The 17221-nt window shown below is 41.3% G+C and overlaps 1 protein-coding gene across 5 annotated transcripts in view; it reads left to right on the top strand.

The window, feature by feature from the left end:
* The window catches only part of TOX (thymocyte selection associated high mobility group box), a 271473-nt gene that overhangs the window by 217366 nt on the left and 36886 nt on the right, over positions 1 to 17221 (top strand). For all 5 annotated transcript variants that reach the window (XM_005301157.4, XM_065585611.1, XM_065585612.1 and 2 more), the window contains one exon: positions 16228 to 16308. In XM_005301157.4, coding sequence (XP_005301214.1) covers positions 16228 to 16308 — 81 coding nt within the window. The remainder of the gene's footprint in view (positions 1 to 16227; positions 16309 to 17221) is intronic.

Here is a 17221-nt window from a genome sequence, read left to right as displayed (position 1 = left end):
TAATTTACGAGTCTGAATCATATTAGCCATTAGGTACATCATTGTATTCTTCCTTCCAGAACTCACTTTATAGTTTTCTTCCCCCAGCAGAGTAGAAAATCTCAGTTGCTGTGTGATAGTCCAGGACCATACAATGGAGATAAACAAAAACAAATTGAAAATGCACATTCATGAGGAAACAAGCTTTGCTCTTCATCTGTTGGTTTTGTGTGTAGTATAAAAAATAGTCCCCATGCTTGTCAGAGACCTAAAAGAAATACAGATTCAATTTTCATAAAAAAACCCTGGAATTTCTGAATTTAATTCCAGTGTTCCTGCTCACAGCTGAAAGCAATAATTGAATAATTCCTGTATTGGAAAAAAAAATAGTAGAACAGAATTTGTTTTTGTTATCTGTATTGTCTTCAAGTTAAATTGCTGAACCTTGGAAAACCATTAGCGTTTTAAACGGCAGAATTACATGCTACAGAATTCAAACAGAAAAGAGTAATGCAACCAAATATATATGCAGGGTATTACAATACTTTGTTTTACCATATGTTTGTTTGCTCCTCTGTCTTTGACTCATTTCACATATTTATTACTATAATTTATGTCTTGTGGTAATACCTAAAACCACCAATCAGGATCAAGCCCCATATTCTTTGGTATGGTATAAACAGAATAAAAGACAGCCCCTGATCCAAAAGAACTCTCCTATTTGCTAGGTCCATTGTGTTTATAATCAAAATTAATTCTGCATTGTACTGAGGGTCTGATCCTTCAAAGTGCTGAGCAAGTTCTAGGAAAAAATGCTCAGCAGTTTCAACAGCATTTTGTAGACTCTGTCTCCTCGTATTCATCTTGGAGATTATCGACATGCATATTTATTGGAATTTACCACTTATATTTGCTAAAGAAAGTTGCAAGAGCAGCATTATTAATGACCGCTAAACCACATGGTATAGGATATCTTTTCAAGCTAGAAAAAAGTGCCATTACACCTGCAACAGGCTTAGATTTAACACCAGGGCCAAGTTTTTGACGTACATAGGTGCAGAAGTCCACCCATGCAGATCACAGTGCTGAATCAGGGCCACTGATTCCCGTGTATCAAAATTGCTCAAAACTAGAGCTGGTAAAAGAAAAGTAATTTTTTCATACATGGTTTCATGAAAAATGTGGTGTTTGTTTAGTTGTTTCTGTTGTTATTGTTTTTTGGTTGACATTTTTCAACTGTCAAAGGATGAGATAACTGTATCTCTTTTTTTTTTATAAAAAGAAGAACAGGAGTACTTGTGGCACCTTAGAGACTAACAAATTTATTAGAGCATAAGCTTTCGTGGACTACAGCCCACTTCTTCGGATGCATGAAGATACTATAGAAAGAATCTCAAAAAGAAATTAAAATAAAGAAGTGTGGGATTCTCATAGGAATACTTACCTTATTTATGAATTAGACTTTCAATTCAGTAATCATAAAGCTTTGCGATTTTATGCTTTGGAAGTTGATGCTTATTCAGGAACTTAAATAGAATTATTGCCATTTCCTGAGTTGGAATTCCTTTCTGTTGTTTTAAATATAAATTAATCAGTAAGCAAAGCATAACACACAATAAGTTGTAAAAAGATAATGAGGTGGAGAAAATAAGGTTTAAAAAGTACTGATGGGATTTTTTGGTTAATTATTTTTCCACTATGTGGCAACTACTGAGAAGGAAAAATAACAGCTCAGCTATGTCACATCTTTTAAAATATGTACATATTAAATCTTCTATATACTGTGACTTGATACAGCTTCCATTGAAATCTATAGGAGTCTTTCTATTGACTTGAACAGCAGTTGGATCAAGTAAATCATGATGCAGATCATAGTTTCATTAGCTATAAAAAAGGGATATGTTCCTATGGTTTGCACACCATGGAATGAATGACGGTGTCAGAGCTTGATACAAATCCTGCTTGAGAACTCAGTTAGCCAGCCCAAACCTAGTTGTTGGGATACCATACCAAATTAGACCACTAAAAGGGTTTGTGGGAAGATCTACAAAAGTTTTTCAAACTACAAAAAGTCAGAGGAAGCGTGATCTGAGGAAATATGGAAGGAATCAGGAAAAAGCAGAAATACTATGAAACACATGATGCCATTCCTTTTTGAACTGAAAGCAGTGCGGAGCTCTGCTTAAAAAGCACAGCACATTATGACCATGCTATCCAAGAAAGACAATGTAACTTACTACAGAAAAGAAGGAGCAAAACACTCTTCCCTTGCTGTGTGCGGATATCTGCACTTCAGTGTCCCATATTGTAACTGTTTCCAAGCATCTGCACAGAGAGAGAGAGAGCGCGTAGCTGTCTGTCTGTCTAGAGGTGACTTTCGCCTCTCACTGGAAGGGGCTCCCAAATGTTTACTGCATATTTTTGCATACCCCGCAGCCTCTTCCCAAATACTGCCTTCTGTACAGTAACTAGAGCTAGTCAAAAATAGGGGAAGACTTATAATATTTTCCCCATTTTTCATTAAAAACTTTGTTTGAAAAAAAATCTGTTTTTTGTTTCATAAAAATCCCAACAAAATCAGCTCTACCAGTAATAAATCAGTACACATCTTCCTCAATATAGATTCACGATTTTTGGTGGTTTTCAATGGCTTTTCTACCCTTTCTTTTTTACTACAAACATTTTTTTCACCTGAGTAAACGGCATGGGCTCTTTTACATCCCATTTTTGTAGCCAATTTCTGTACATTGTTGCCCTTTGCACATATTTTTACTACAAAGGGGAGAAAAATGGCCCCTTGGGAGCAAAGTTAGGCATACTAAATAGTTGAGCCTCTATGGCTTTCAGATAGAAGGTTGGTTCAAACTGGGTAAAAAGACTGCTTAGGTCATTTTCTGTTCTTAAGTGAAAAAGGAAAGTCATTTAAAATCAGAACCAGATGTAAATGTACTAAATGAACCTTAAGCTTCTAATTGGAGACCCAGAAAGGCTGTAATAGATTTAGCAAATTACAAACAAAATGTTCTTGTTTACATTAGAGTAAGTGACTTTAAAGCTTCTGCCAAAGACCTAAATAAACATGCTATTATACTAAAAATGGAAATGAATGTAATATGCAAAGATGATCTCTGGTGTAACTCCATTGACTTACTGAAGTTCTACCAGGAATGAATTTGGCCCATTATGTACAGATTATAATGTGTGCATATGTCTGTATGCACTTAAATGTTATACTGGCCCTTGAAGCAGGAAGAAAGATGGATTTACCTAGAGACCCAAAGCTTAATGATCAGATAGCACATGCAAAGCAACTCTTTGAGCGCTGTAACATATGCCTGCTTTCAGGCTACATAATTCATACACAGTAATATTAGCTGCAACAGTTCAGCTCAATAGCAACACCTCATTATTTTATCCCTCAGTATTTATTTCTATGTTTGACGCCTCATGAAATTACTGTTAATGTGTTTATATAAGGGCAGATCTGACACAAGTGGGAAGAATTTAATTTCCCACTCATTCTTTCCTGCTGATGTGTCCTCTTCCCCTGGTAGAAGTGACAAGTGTAAATAGTTAATTTGCTTCAATTATGAGCCTGTCCTGCTAAATTAGAAGCAGCAGGAATATGAAGAGCCAGAATTATACTTATGAGGCAGCTGACAAATCCTCTGAGCCCACAAAATCAAATCATTTACTCCTCATTGGTGCTCAAACACCCACTAGATAAATGCAGCAGTTTATTCTTTATCATCTGATGGAACTTGGATTGTATGTTACCAATACTTAAGTAAATTGAAGTCCCTCTGTATTAGTGTCAACATTTGTGATGCTGTTAGCATGTTCATTATAAACCTCAAGCTTTCAAGAGTTTCTATCCTGGCCCCTAAAAATAACCCAGACTGATTCTGGTGTGTATATATGTAAAAAAAAAAAATCTTAGCAATTTTTTTTAAAGTTTCTCTTTGGATCACAGCTTTTTAAATGTGTAAAAAAAAAGTAGAAAACTAGCTAATTCAGGGGTGAAACAAGTAATTCTGAACTGTCTTTAAAAGTAATTGTGTCCAATATTTAACCTTTAAAATGCTGGCATTTTACAAAGGTAAAATGGTGCCTGCTGAATATTTTTACATTAAGTTCACTTTGATGCAGCCAGGCACTGTGCTGATTTCACAAGTTACTCCAGGTTCAAATGTGCCCTGAAGGCACAGCTCTGCATTGGGAGAGCAGTTAAAAGGAGAACTCCCTGCATCTCCTAAGGATGAATTCTGGGAGGCACTGTGCCATTTGAAATTCCCATGCAGAACACCCTTTTAGAGAGAAAGCAATTGCGCTTTTCCAAATTTGGCCAGCTTCAGAACACCACCTCTCCCTGAGCACATATGCTCACCCCCTGCACATTTTACATTCTTTCTGCCCCTTGTATGCTTGGTTCAGGGCAAGACATAATCTGATCATATATATGTAATATATGCAATCTGCGGGTGGGGGCACAAAGGGGAGTTAGGAACCCAGCTCCCATTTACTTTCAATTGGAATTGGACACCTAACCCCCTTTGTGTCTTTAAAATTGCAGGGAAGATCCTCAGGTAAGGTAAATTGCCATAGCTCTACTGACTTCAATGAAGCTATGACAATTTGCACCAGCTAAGGATCTGCCTCTAGCATTTTAGAGCATACATGGTATTTTTCTGGCAGGGCCTTATATAGTTGTTGAAATAGTATAAATTGAGTGCAGATTTTCAAGTGAGAATACACAGTTACATTTTCAAAACATTTATTCACAGTTTATTCGTTATTTAGTTGCTTATGAAGTAAAGCCTCTACCATATGCAGTGAGAAAGAGAGTATTGAGTTGAGTTGTTTTTTTCTCCTCTGCTTTCATGTCACACACTAAAATTCCCTTTTAGCAACCTTTACTTTTAAAACTCGCAATGCATTTATAAAGCCATCTCCAAAGTATAAATATAAAACACTTTGAAGAAGACCACAAAATTATTGAAATATATCCTCAGATTTATGGGTAGCATACAATTATTGAGGAATTTAATCTTTTTATTTACTTTATTGTATAAACGAGAATAGGAAGTAGAGACAAATCTGTTTGTATATTCTGCCATTGTGAATTAGAAAACAAAATATATTCAGAAACCTCCACAATAAAAGCTACCTCAATGTTGAGATGTTGAATGGCTGATAAGAAAGAGGGAGTGTTTTCCTCCATTTGCTATCAGTAGAGCTTAAACTGCTTCCTCCTTCCTCCCTATTTATAACAGCAAAAAGGCTTTTGTCATTCGTTTTACCCCTTTTCTGTTAGTGAAACTCATGTTTTACTGGCAAATTTCTGTAATAAAACTGCTTTTTCCCTTGAAAGTGCTAGATAAACGCATGAGGCATTTAAAACAACTATTCCAGTTTGTTTTAGTTGGTTGGATCCCTCTTCCCATTGCTGTCTGCTTTTTTTCTCCTCCTCTGAGAACAGCTGGGCTTAATGAACTGGAACACAAGTAGGTCAATAAAATATATATATATGTATGTTGTTAAGGTATCAAAATGCTACACATGATTAAGCAGTCTAATAGTTTCTGCAAGGGCCAGATCTTGCTCCCATTGAGGTGCATAATTTTGTTACTAACTTCAGAAGGGGGCAGTATCAGACCTCAACTTTGCAGTTCATTTTTTCCACAACATTTCTTGCAGATCAAACCCAGCCCTCTCACACAAAGCTGCCAGGGTAAACAGGATTTCCAGCCTGGGATTGGGAAGATTGACTTCACCCCCAAGCAACGTACATCAGAATAGTAACTGCTGCACACCCTCTATACAGGGTGATAAGGCCACTTAGTCAGTATATTCATGGATCTACTGGCCTCTCTTCCAGCCTGCCTTGACAGCCTTTTCTTTTCTGCAGCGTCACTGGAGTGCTAAAGTGGTAGAGAGGGTAGCCCTCCAAACCAGGGGTGAATTTCAAATGTCCAAGTGGTGCAAACAACAGACACAACTACTAAATAAATCCTACATGTACCTATGGAGCCAGGATTGTTTCTTATGTGTTTGTAGTATGCCCAGCCCAATGGAACCTAGGCTTCTAAGTGCTACTGCAATATAAATAATAATCACGATTTCCTCCTCATCCTTCCCCCACCCTCCATTCTCTAGACTAAAAGTCCATGGGAGTCAGGCACTAAATCATTTGTGTACTCAGCCAGATTTAATTACACTAATTGTAGTCCATTTGGGTTTAGATCCAGTTTTGCAGAGTACAGCTGAGTACAAGTAATTACCACGTAAATCACACATTTAATGTTTGTGGGTGCGGGTGTTATCCAAAATGTGCATTTGATCTAAAAAAAACCAAACCTCACCTTATAAATTCCAACCTCATGAGATCAAATTCAGCCCTGGCGTAAGTGGCTCCAGCTCCAGCAAAATCAATTGAGTTGAACCTGGTTAATACTAGAGCTGTATTTGGCCTGTGACCTTAACTTTGCATGCCAGAAAGACTGAATTCTTTTCTCCAAGCTTCTAATAGATCATCAGTGTTATTTTCATACTATGTCATCTAAGAGACTGTTGAACTGTAGAGCTAGCCCTGGGCCTCTCTCAGTTACAGTTTGTACCTAGATTAAAAGTCAAATGGTGGCATATTTCACTATCCATTAACCAGTTCTGTGGATTGTTTATATGACAGCTACATTTTAGTGGAATTCATAGAGTTCTGGATGCTGCTTCTACTGCAAAATAAAAGGATTAAAATTGAACACTGGCCTCCTGCTTTGGCAAACTTTCAGCTTTCTCTGAGCATGAAGGAACCCATTCAGCTGTGCTGAGGATGGAGATTTGGAGGTTGGATTCAACTCTGATAGCAGCACAGTAGTATTTTTCCAGAAACTGTAAGCTCGATCTCTGGAAAAGGTACTTCCACGGGTAACATCACTTCATCCATCACTCAAAGCACTCTGAGATGGTGACATTGCTCCTAGAATTACGACTTTCACAGATAGCACTTATTTCTTTGTATGTATGATGTATGGAATGCATCTGTCATAGTTTTTAAGCTTCCTTCCTAGCCATCACCTCTCTTAGGTGGAGACCCACATCTCTATCACTCCAGACCAGGGGTTTAGGCTTGCAGTCCCTCTGTACTTCATTGTGATTTCCCCAGCAGGTCTGACCAGGGTTCAGCCTCCGTGGTTAACCTTTCTTCAGAGGTTACAACAGTGAACACTAGGTACCAACCAGCCTTTGGAACATAAAATACATTTATTCTTAGGATAAAAACATTACAGAGAAAATATGCATAAAACAATAACAGGTCCTATGCACACACACACGGAATGTACCAGGAATTGCCCTCAGTCTTATAGGCCAAAGTCTGTCCAATCTTCCAGCAGGATTGGGGTACCCGTTTGGACAGAATGTACTGTTCATTTGCTCACTCAAGGTATGTCTGCAGTGTAAGCCCAGGGCTAGTGAGACTTGAGTCTGCTGACCATGTTAGGGAACCCTGGGCTTCAGTGTCTATATTGTATTTTAACCTTATGTTAACACTTTTCTAACGGTGCTCGAACCTAGGGCTCTGGTGTCCACACTGCATTGTGCAAGTAACCATATCCCATAGTTCCTAGTGCCCCCACACACACCTGAAATGTGGCTGCTCTAACCCTAGGATCATGGTGCACTGTGGGAAAACTACTGTCCGCTCTGCATGTTACCACCTTACTTTGCAAAAGCCTTGTTCAGTTCACTCTCCATTGACTAACCCAGGAGGCCTTCTGACCGTGTGTTTGCAGATCGGTGATCAGAACGGAATGGGTTAATACTGACCTGAGCTGCTGCTGTTTGCAAAGATGTGGGCATGGTTTCCGTTTTCAGTAGAGTGGACTGGAGATTGTTGGGATTGAGAGGACTAAGGAAGTTGTCCCATGGAAGTGTGGGCTACTTTCAGCTGACTCCTGGGACCCTGGGTCCAAGCCCTGGGTTAGCATAATTACAATGTAGATGCAAGGAGGGTTAGGCTTGAGCCTGGGCTCCAGCATGGGCTTATGTTGCAGTGTGGACATACCCTCAGAAGGAAAACCCTGAGTCTGTTTAAACTCATCCTTTTATACCAAAATCCCTTTCTTTGTCTCTTGGTCTCTGGAAAACCCAGTTTGAAACAATCTATGCAAGCCACCCCCAAGCCACCTCTCTGGATTTGTTTACAATCCCAAGGGCAATCACCCCCACTCTGTTTTTAGTTCCTGGAGGAGCTATGGTAACCCTTCCCCATGGAGCAGAACACAATAATACATACGTGATTCATAAAATTAATACAGGGGTTCCCCAAAATACCACAATGGGATTCCAAATATCTCGCACAGTGTCCATCATAAATTTTCTACACATCTTTACATAATTTAAAAACAAAATACATAAGAGGCCCACTGTTGTCAACTCTGAGGAGATTCCCACGAGGTAGACCAAACCATCTTTCCCCACCCATGCATTCCTGCACCAACCATTCAGGCAAAGACCGGGAAAATAAGTTAGGTTTTTACTGTCCCCTGAAAGTCAAAAGACTCAAACTTTGTCAAACCAAAATGAGAAACAAATTCCAGAGATCAGTCTCTCTCCTGGGAATATCAACCCCACCTTTGCCCGTAATGGTAGCATCTGTGGACACCCTCCCACCAGCCTCAGCTGTTCAAAACTAGGGACTTGTCTCGAAGCTTCTAAAAGCGTCTTGCTGGATTTGATTCTCATGGTGATATATAGAGAGAGACCTGGTCCCTTTAAGTCAGAGTTCCCCAAACTGTGGGGCACCCCCTTACTCCTGTCCATGCCCCCCCCCTGAGCCGCAGACCCGCTCCTGGCCCAGCTACAGGGGGAGGTGGGGAGGCATGGACAGAGGGAAGGGGGCACAGTCCCCAAAAGCTCTGAGCTGATACCAGGACATTGTCAGTGGACAGCCCTGGACTCTGACATTCACTTCTCCCTGTGGCATAGTTCAAATCTTACCTCTCTTGCCTGAAGGTACTGGGAAGGGTTGGTGCTTGTTTACTTTGCGGAATGTCTTTTCCAGTTTTGGGTGCCTTATGAAATAATGTACATGCACCTGAAGATCTCTTACTAGGCACATTTTAGAAATACGAATAAAAAATAAACTAAGAACCTGGCCCTACAAGGTTCCTGGGAACAGCCTTATGTCAGCCACCTGGCAGCCTGCTGACAACTGCTTACCTGAAACCCATGAAGCCCGGACCCCAGCAAGAAGTTCCATTCCTTCAGTCTGATTGACCTGCTGGTCCTACTTAAGCCAGCAACAGGAACAGGAAGCTGTCTGAACAACTGGACTCCACCCTGCTCTGGACTGCATGCCTTGTGCTTCCTGGTCCTGCACCTGTGGCTTGACTTCCTGGCATCCCATCCCAGCATGACTCCTGGCATCTGACTTTGTGGTTTCTGACCTCCAATTTGTCTTCTGCCTCTGACTGCTGGTATTCTGACCCTTCCTGACTCTGGTTACCAATTTGCAGTTCTATCTACAGTTTGTATCCTGCATCTGACCACCCGGTATCCTGACACAGCTGACTCTTGACTCCTGTCTCGTGACTGTGGACTTTGGCTCTGACTACTAAGTCTGGCCATCCATGATCCAGCTGAAGTAGCTTGTTTGGACCACAATATCCCTGTGGGATTGAGCTCAGTGAGAGAAAGATGGACCCAGCAGCACCGTCACAGCCACCAGAAACATTGAACTCGCCCGAATGAAGCCCTGACTCTAGGTGGTTAATGAAGCACTGCAGGCCCAAGTTGCACAGCTGATCTTGGACAACCAGTGGCTGAAAGAGCAAGTGAAGCAGCTCAGGAGTAAGAACATCATGCTGCCAACACAGCCTGCAGAACCTTACCCTGAATAGGGGCCTGCAATACCCTGGCCCAAATGGTTTGACAGGAACCATTGGTGGTTCTGGGGTTTCATGAACCAGTGCCACTTTCTGTTTCTGATGCATCCCAAAATCTATGCTTTTGCCTGGGCCACGGTGGCCTTGGTAATCAGCCTGCTGATAGGAGACATGTCAGACCGGGCCTCCCAAGTGCTGGAAGGCCATAGCCCAGTGCTGTCACACTAGAATTTCTTTCTCCAAACAATGTCAGCATGTTCAATGATCCACACTGAGCTTGAATGGCTGAGGCTACTCTGAGGAGATTCCAGCATGGGCAAGGCACCGTGGCCTCCTATGCAGCGCACTTCCACCACCTTACAACAGATACAGAGTTGAACGAAGCAGTGCAGATGTAGCAGTTCCAGTGGGGCTTGTGGGAAGAAATCAAAGACAAATTGGCCCACGTAGATGTTTACCAGACTAGATGTCCTTTTGGACCTCGCCATCCACATAGATTATCAGCTCTCAGAATGAAGAGAGGAGAAAAGAGGTCCCCTGCAGCCCACCCTACCTGCGTACATGAACTCACTTTCTGTATTGCCCACCGAACCCATGGAAGCCAATCTGGCTTGTCAGTGCCTCACATCTGAAGAAAAGGAATAGCACCATCAGCACCACCTGTGCTTCTACTGCAGTGAACCTGGCCATGCCATCTTGGCCAGCCCAGTACGAACACCAAGGGGCTTGGGGAAACAAACCAGTCCAGGCACAGAGCCTCAGTCTTCAAAGAAGAGAAGTTCCCCACACCCTAGTCCTCACTGAGAAGCACCAGAGCCCCATTCAGGGGCTTCTCATTGGCAGATTCCTATCCATCTATGTATCCTGGGGAAGCCCTGATGGATTCCCCTCCAACAGGTCCTCATCGATTCGAGAGCAGTAGACAAGTTTATGGATGCCTCTACAGCTCGGGCCCTACAGGTGCCCCTGCTACACAAAGCCATGCCCAACACGATTGAAATTGTTGACAGCTTCCTGCTGTCTTCAGTTCCAGTTGTGGAGGAGTTGTCTCCATGGAGCCCATTATTTGGGGTCACCGAGAAATAATACAATTCAGCGTGATCCATTCCCTGCAATTTTCCACTGATCCTTGGCATCTACTGACTGACCCTTCATGATCCCCTCATTCCCTGGTGAGAGCAGGTCACTCTCCTGTCAGAATTCTGCCAATGCCTTTAGTACAGTGATCATGGCAGTCCTCTTCCAAAGGCATGAACCCGAACAAATACTGCACCCCATCACCTACCTCACAAGGAAGTTTACTCCTACTGAGAGATATTTGAGCAAATACAAGATATTTGACAAGGAGCTCCGGGCAATTCAGACTGCCTTCGAAGAGTGGCAACACTACTTGGAAGGGCCCATCGTCCGGTCCGGGTGTTTACCGATCACAAGAACCTTGAGTAACTGTGTGGGGTCAGTGTCCTAAAGCAACAACAGTTCCAGTATGCCCTATTCTTCTCTCAGTTAAACTTTACTTGACCTACCACCCTGGAACCAGAAATGTGAAGGCCAACGCCTTGTCCTAAAGATATAGCTCTGACCCACAAGGCCCCAATCCATATTCTGAAGTCCCATAATTTTTTAATGCAACCCCTGGAGGTGGGAAAATGATGTCATGACCCATGGCTCTCAAACCTCGGATAGCTGGGTTCATGGAAGCCACTGCACTCCAACCCTCCGCCTGGCAGCCTGCTGACAATTGCTTACTTGGGACCCACAAAGGCCCCGCCCAGTGTGAGGATCTGCTCTTGAGGGCCAATTGGCAGAGTCCCAAGAGTGGCAGATTGTCCCACTGGCCCTACTTAAGCCAGGAGCAGAAATAGGAAGCTGTCGGAACAGAGTTTCACCCAATCTATTTATATTTAATTATCACATTAATTAAAAAAACAAGTGGGAAATGGCCAGGTTCTATAAAAATGTGCTGCCATCCAAACTACTTGTTCACCAGTGTTTACTCGTTTCAGAGGGGAACATAAGACTCATAAGTGGTTTTGGAGGTGTTAAAAATAAAAGTAAATCTTGGCACCATAAGGTTATAACTAAGCTACAATGTTTGTTGCTCTTAAACAAAAGAACAGAAATCTCCTTCTCAGACTGAGAACAATTTTTAATGTATTTCCGTGTTTCAGAAATCCTCACTATCTTAAGATACACAAAACAGTTTAAACCATTGTCACGGGTACACTTGAATGATGACATGAGCCTTTTGCCTATTTAAAATGTCTGTAAGGCATCAAGTCTATTAAATTATTACAACTATGTATTTAATCTTGAGGGCTAGAAGCTGTGGCAGCTGCCAAAACAGAATGGGAAGGGCCCTTGGCTTGCTTATACCTGTTGCACATAACGCTAGAACTGCTAGTGCCACCCACCTAGTCTCCCCATCTGCTCAAATTCCATATGCGAGCCCAGGCCAAAACCCAGGACTATGTGTTGGCACCAGCTACCAGTGCCATCTACGTTCTCTACTAGAAAAATGTCCTACACACTAAATCTTGTCATTACTCATGATACCAGCCAACTCTCAGCCTACCCGTCCACCCCAACCCTACCTGTGTTGCAGCTATCAGCAATCAGTATTTCAACAACCAATGTCAGTGGGGCAGACTGACAATATCCCGCAATATGCTGAACAAACCTTATGAAATTAAAATAAACTTTTGATTTAAATTAAACCGTATTGAATTAGGATTAATACATTTAGGATCCATTGTATTAAAAACATAATTGTGTATGTGTTATTGTATGTAACTTCTCTACTAGGCAGGGGAGGCTACTCTAATTCCTCTGATTATCAGCCTTTAAAGCCATCTCCCTGGAGAGGCTCACATATACAAATTCAAACTGGATTATCCAGGGACCAATGGACAAAGAAAGGATTTTTGGATAAATAGCCTGGTTTTAAACAGACTCAGGGCCTTCTTGCTGATCCACCAAATGGGCAGGACACCTGGTCCACAAGGGCCCCAGTCCTCAGAGGATTGGAAGAACTAGACCTACTGAGGCCCCATAAGACTGTGTGCTTGTTCCGAGCTGAAGTTGGGATGAACTTGAAATCACAAAGAGGTTACCTTGGATAAGGTGTTGAAGGACTGCTCTAGCCAGAGGCCATGTTAGGGTTAGGGTGATTTCTGGTAAGCTTATTAGCATGCGTGTAGGTTCTTTTATTGTTTTTAGTATGTTTCCTCTCTACTGCTTTTACGTTAAGAACGAAATTGGCTTGCATAAAAAGAGCTGTGTGGCACTCACACTGTTAGCCGTCTCTGAAGGGAAAGCAAGCCAGCCTGCTCAGACAGACTGTCTTTTGCAGAGGCTAATACAATGAAGGCAGGGAACTGTGCCTGGAAATATCCTGGTCAGAAGGGAATGAGAAGTGGGTCTCCCCCCAAGAAAGGCAACAGCTGGTGAGCCAGAAGCCTGAGAGTGGGTGCCCTTGGCAGGAGCACTGAGGGGAAATACTGGTGAAGTTGCCCTGAACTGCAACCGTCAGGATCACCCACCCCCTAACAAATAGCCTAAATATTAGGATTCTTGAAGAAGACCAACAAAAAAATTGTAAGAGCCCAAGCCATCATGCCCAAGAACCATAACAAATACCCCTTGCACCATAGAACTGCACTACATGCAAATCAGCTGGAATGGGATTTCCCCCCAAAAACACTGAGAAAGATACAAAAAAACAGAGTGAGAAACCCAAGGACGTAAATCTGCCTCTGAATAACACATAAAGGGTTGTGTGCCACAGCACTCATGGTGACATCCTGTATCAGGGTCAGTTAAAAAAAATAGTGCTAATTTGGATTTATACTGCTATTACCAGGTTGAGAGAATGCCTGAGAAAAGTAGATATGAAAAATGATGTATATGGTTAATGCTGAATAGTATGGCTGGATAGTTGGGAAATAATTAAATGAAGACTATATAATTAAGTGAATATGCAGTAGTGATGTTTGGGTACAAGATTTACAGAACTTTTGTTAGGTTTATGCTATAAAATGAGATTGCTTTGTTGAATACCACAATTTGAAAAGGGGGAGGGGGAAATCCATCTCTTTGAGAACCTTTTCCATATGCTTTGACTATAAATGCACAGTAGACCTGCTTAAAATTTTGATATTAGAGAAACAAGGTTGGTGAGGTGATATCTTTTATTGGACCAACTTCTGTTGGTGAGAGAGACAAGCTTTTGAGCTCTTCTTCAGATCTGGAAAAGGAGAAGAGCTCTGTGGCTCAGAAGTTGGCTCTGTATGGACAGAAGTTGGTCCAAAAAAAAGATATTAGCTCACCCATCTTGTCTTTCTAATATCCTGGGACCAACATGGCTACAACTACACTGCATAAAATTTTGATATTCATATAATGCAAAATAAGACTTCTGATCTATTGAAGCAGGACTGCAATATCAGAAAAAACCCTACATGATCTTTTAATGATCTTGACTCTATATATGTGATGTTATTATGCTCAGTTGTGATTTTAAAATCTGGATAGCAAAATGATGCAGCTGTATTCAAATGTACAGTATAATTTGAATTCGTCTTAGTTCTGTAGGTCATGCTAATTCGTTTTAGCAGGTGGGAACAGATTGTCAACTAATTCTCATTTTGTTTTCTGAAAAAAACAATACATTTGCCCTATAACTGCAAACAATCACAATTTAAAAAGCAACTTGTTGCCAGTTCTTTGAAAAACAATATGAGCTCAGCATATGCCATATATTTATCCTAATCTGAAGAAATTACAAGAGTGCACACACATAGTTGCACAGCTAAAAACAATCTTTTTTCTCTCTGTCTAGATATTTACAATTTTGGTATCCTCTTTTTCCATTATGATTTTATGCTTCCCTGGGAAGCAAAATCTTTAATCTGTTAGGCAACCTCTGAGTTTTCCCAACCTAGATCAGAGGATTGTTCTTTCTCTGAAAGCAAAGCTTCACTGAAATAAAAGACATTTCACAAGAATATTCTTTCTATAAATGATGTAGCACCAGATCCTTCTGGCCCAGTACTGTTGCTCTGATTTTGTATTTTGGAATTGTATTATCCGGAGTATGTACAGTTTGCAGCTTCCAGGTATTCTCCATTATGAGAATGCTCTGGCTTTACTGTAGAATAAGAGGATCAAAAGAGATCAATTTAAAGTTTCATAAAGTTTACCTTACTGCAAAGGAAATGTGTGTATGTGTGTGTACTTCTCACCTGCAGAATTTATGAGGACATCTCAAAGTTGTTTTAAGTTGGTTTTGCCATCCGCTGCACTTTGAGTGCATAGCCCAACTAATCAGAGACTGGGTGCAGGTTTAGTAACAGTGCAAGTCTTTTTTAGGTTGTCTCAAAACCCATCCCCAGCATGTACATTGGCAAGAAATTAGCCTCTATGGGGGCTTGCCTTCGTAGCTGAGAGGGTTGTGCACCCCCTGTACAGGTGCCGAGCTCCCAAGTATCTATCTATATTTTTAATGCTCCAATTGTCATTTTGCCTGGGTGTCCTGCCAATCCCTGCAAATAACCTTCAGTTCTGAAGTCTGGGGAAATTTGAACTGAATTATATAACTCTGTAAGCTATTGTGTGGAGCATACTTGCTTGTGTTAGTTACACTGTAGGCAGAACAGTGGATTGAGAGGAATATACCAGAAAAAGTACACTCTCTTGAAGAGCTCAGCAGAACTTTGCAAGCACAAGATTGGAACAGTGATTTACACTAACTTCTTTTCATGGCTCCTTAACTTCTCCTTTCTGCACAGAGCTCGCCTGAGCCTTGATTTGCCTCTGACCTCCTTTGGACTGGGATTCTCTGACTGTCCAACAGTTTACCTAATAATGGAAAAAAGTCTCTCAGTCATGCTGAAGGGCACTGATATCTCCCCAACCCCTCCCTGTCCTCTGCATCTCACTTCTTCCTTTTTCCCTCCCAACTCAGCAGGCCTGGACCCACCCACTCTCCTATTTCCCAGATAAGTTCAGCTGGTCTGCCAGATGGGAGCCACAATGAAGAGCACCCCTCACTGGTCCAGTTTGGAATGATACCCTGAATTTAACCTCCCTTTGTCAATTGAAGCTATCATACCAATTGTAATGTCCTCAGTTCAGTCAGACATATCAGGATCACTCTGTAGGCAAAGGAGCTCTTTTACTGTGAGCGATATTTTTGAAAATGCTTGGTGTTTTACTTACTCTTTATCTCCTAAAAAACCTGGAGAAATAGGAATGGCTGTTTAATTAGAAGGATGTTCTGAAAATCCATGAAACAGATTGATTATATCAATTAGAATTGCATATAGAAACAGATTCTTTACTAATGATCTTTGTTGTTTTATAGGTATACAAAAAGAAAACTGAAGCTGCTAAGAAGGAATATTTGAAGCAGTTAGCTGCATACAGAGCAAGCCTTGTATCCAAGGTAACACATATATATATTGTGATAGATTGTAAACCATTTTCAGCATTTGTATGATACTCAGCGCCATGGTATCTAGTGTAAATATTGTTGCTCATTACCACCTTATACCTATCTTAGCCATGCTCTGCTCTAGTGCTCAATACAAACGGTTCTCTCTCAACATAGGCATACTGCAGCCCATCTATTCCTACTCATAGAACATCTACAGGCTGGGATTATAATCACAATGAAGCAAATGAGAGACCCAGTGGTCATCAGTAAAAGGATCACATTTGCCAGCAGGGGCCACACAGCACTGCACAATTACCAGTCATACTCTTTTCTGAATATAGGGGGAAACTGTGGTATCACACATAAAATGCCTCATTTTTAATGCAGGCACTGTACAGCAATGATCATGCTCAGTATCACAATGCAAACGTTCCCATGATAAGCTGAACTTTCTTTGTGCATGCCTCAGATGAAGTAGACGAACACAGTATAGGACATAGTGTGAATCACTCGCTTTGGAACAGCATGTCACAGGACCCACTGTACACAGTTAAGAGAAACTTTTGACCTTGATTTATAGAGATATTCATAGTGCCCAGGATTTCACAAGTGATATAATATAAACCACTGTTTTAAAACCCACAGACAAAGGTAAGATTACTGCAACATGCAGACTTGAAACATTAATGGGGCAATTTGCAGAATCATATTGTTGATGATCATTTTGGTGTCTATTTCACAGAATCCAAAGTGTTGATGAGGTCAAGTTTAGATGCACTTGACTGTCCGGTGGTTGTGAGTAAAGGTTAGGAGGGAGGATGGCAATGCTTGAAGTTTATACAGGTGTGGCTGAGCAGCACTTTTTGTTAGTTTCACGACATATTTACCATCTTGTTAGGGACATTTCAAAACAAAGATTTAA

This window comes from Chrysemys picta, chromosome 2 (assembly GCF_011386835.1).
Source record: "Chrysemys picta bellii isolate R12L10 chromosome 2, ASM1138683v2, whole genome shotgun sequence".
In the NCBI taxonomy this organism is placed as follows: Eukaryota; Metazoa; Chordata; order Testudines; family Emydidae; genus Chrysemys; species Chrysemys picta.
Note: the sequence above shows the minus strand (reverse complement) of the source record. Positions and strands in the feature narration are given on the sequence as shown.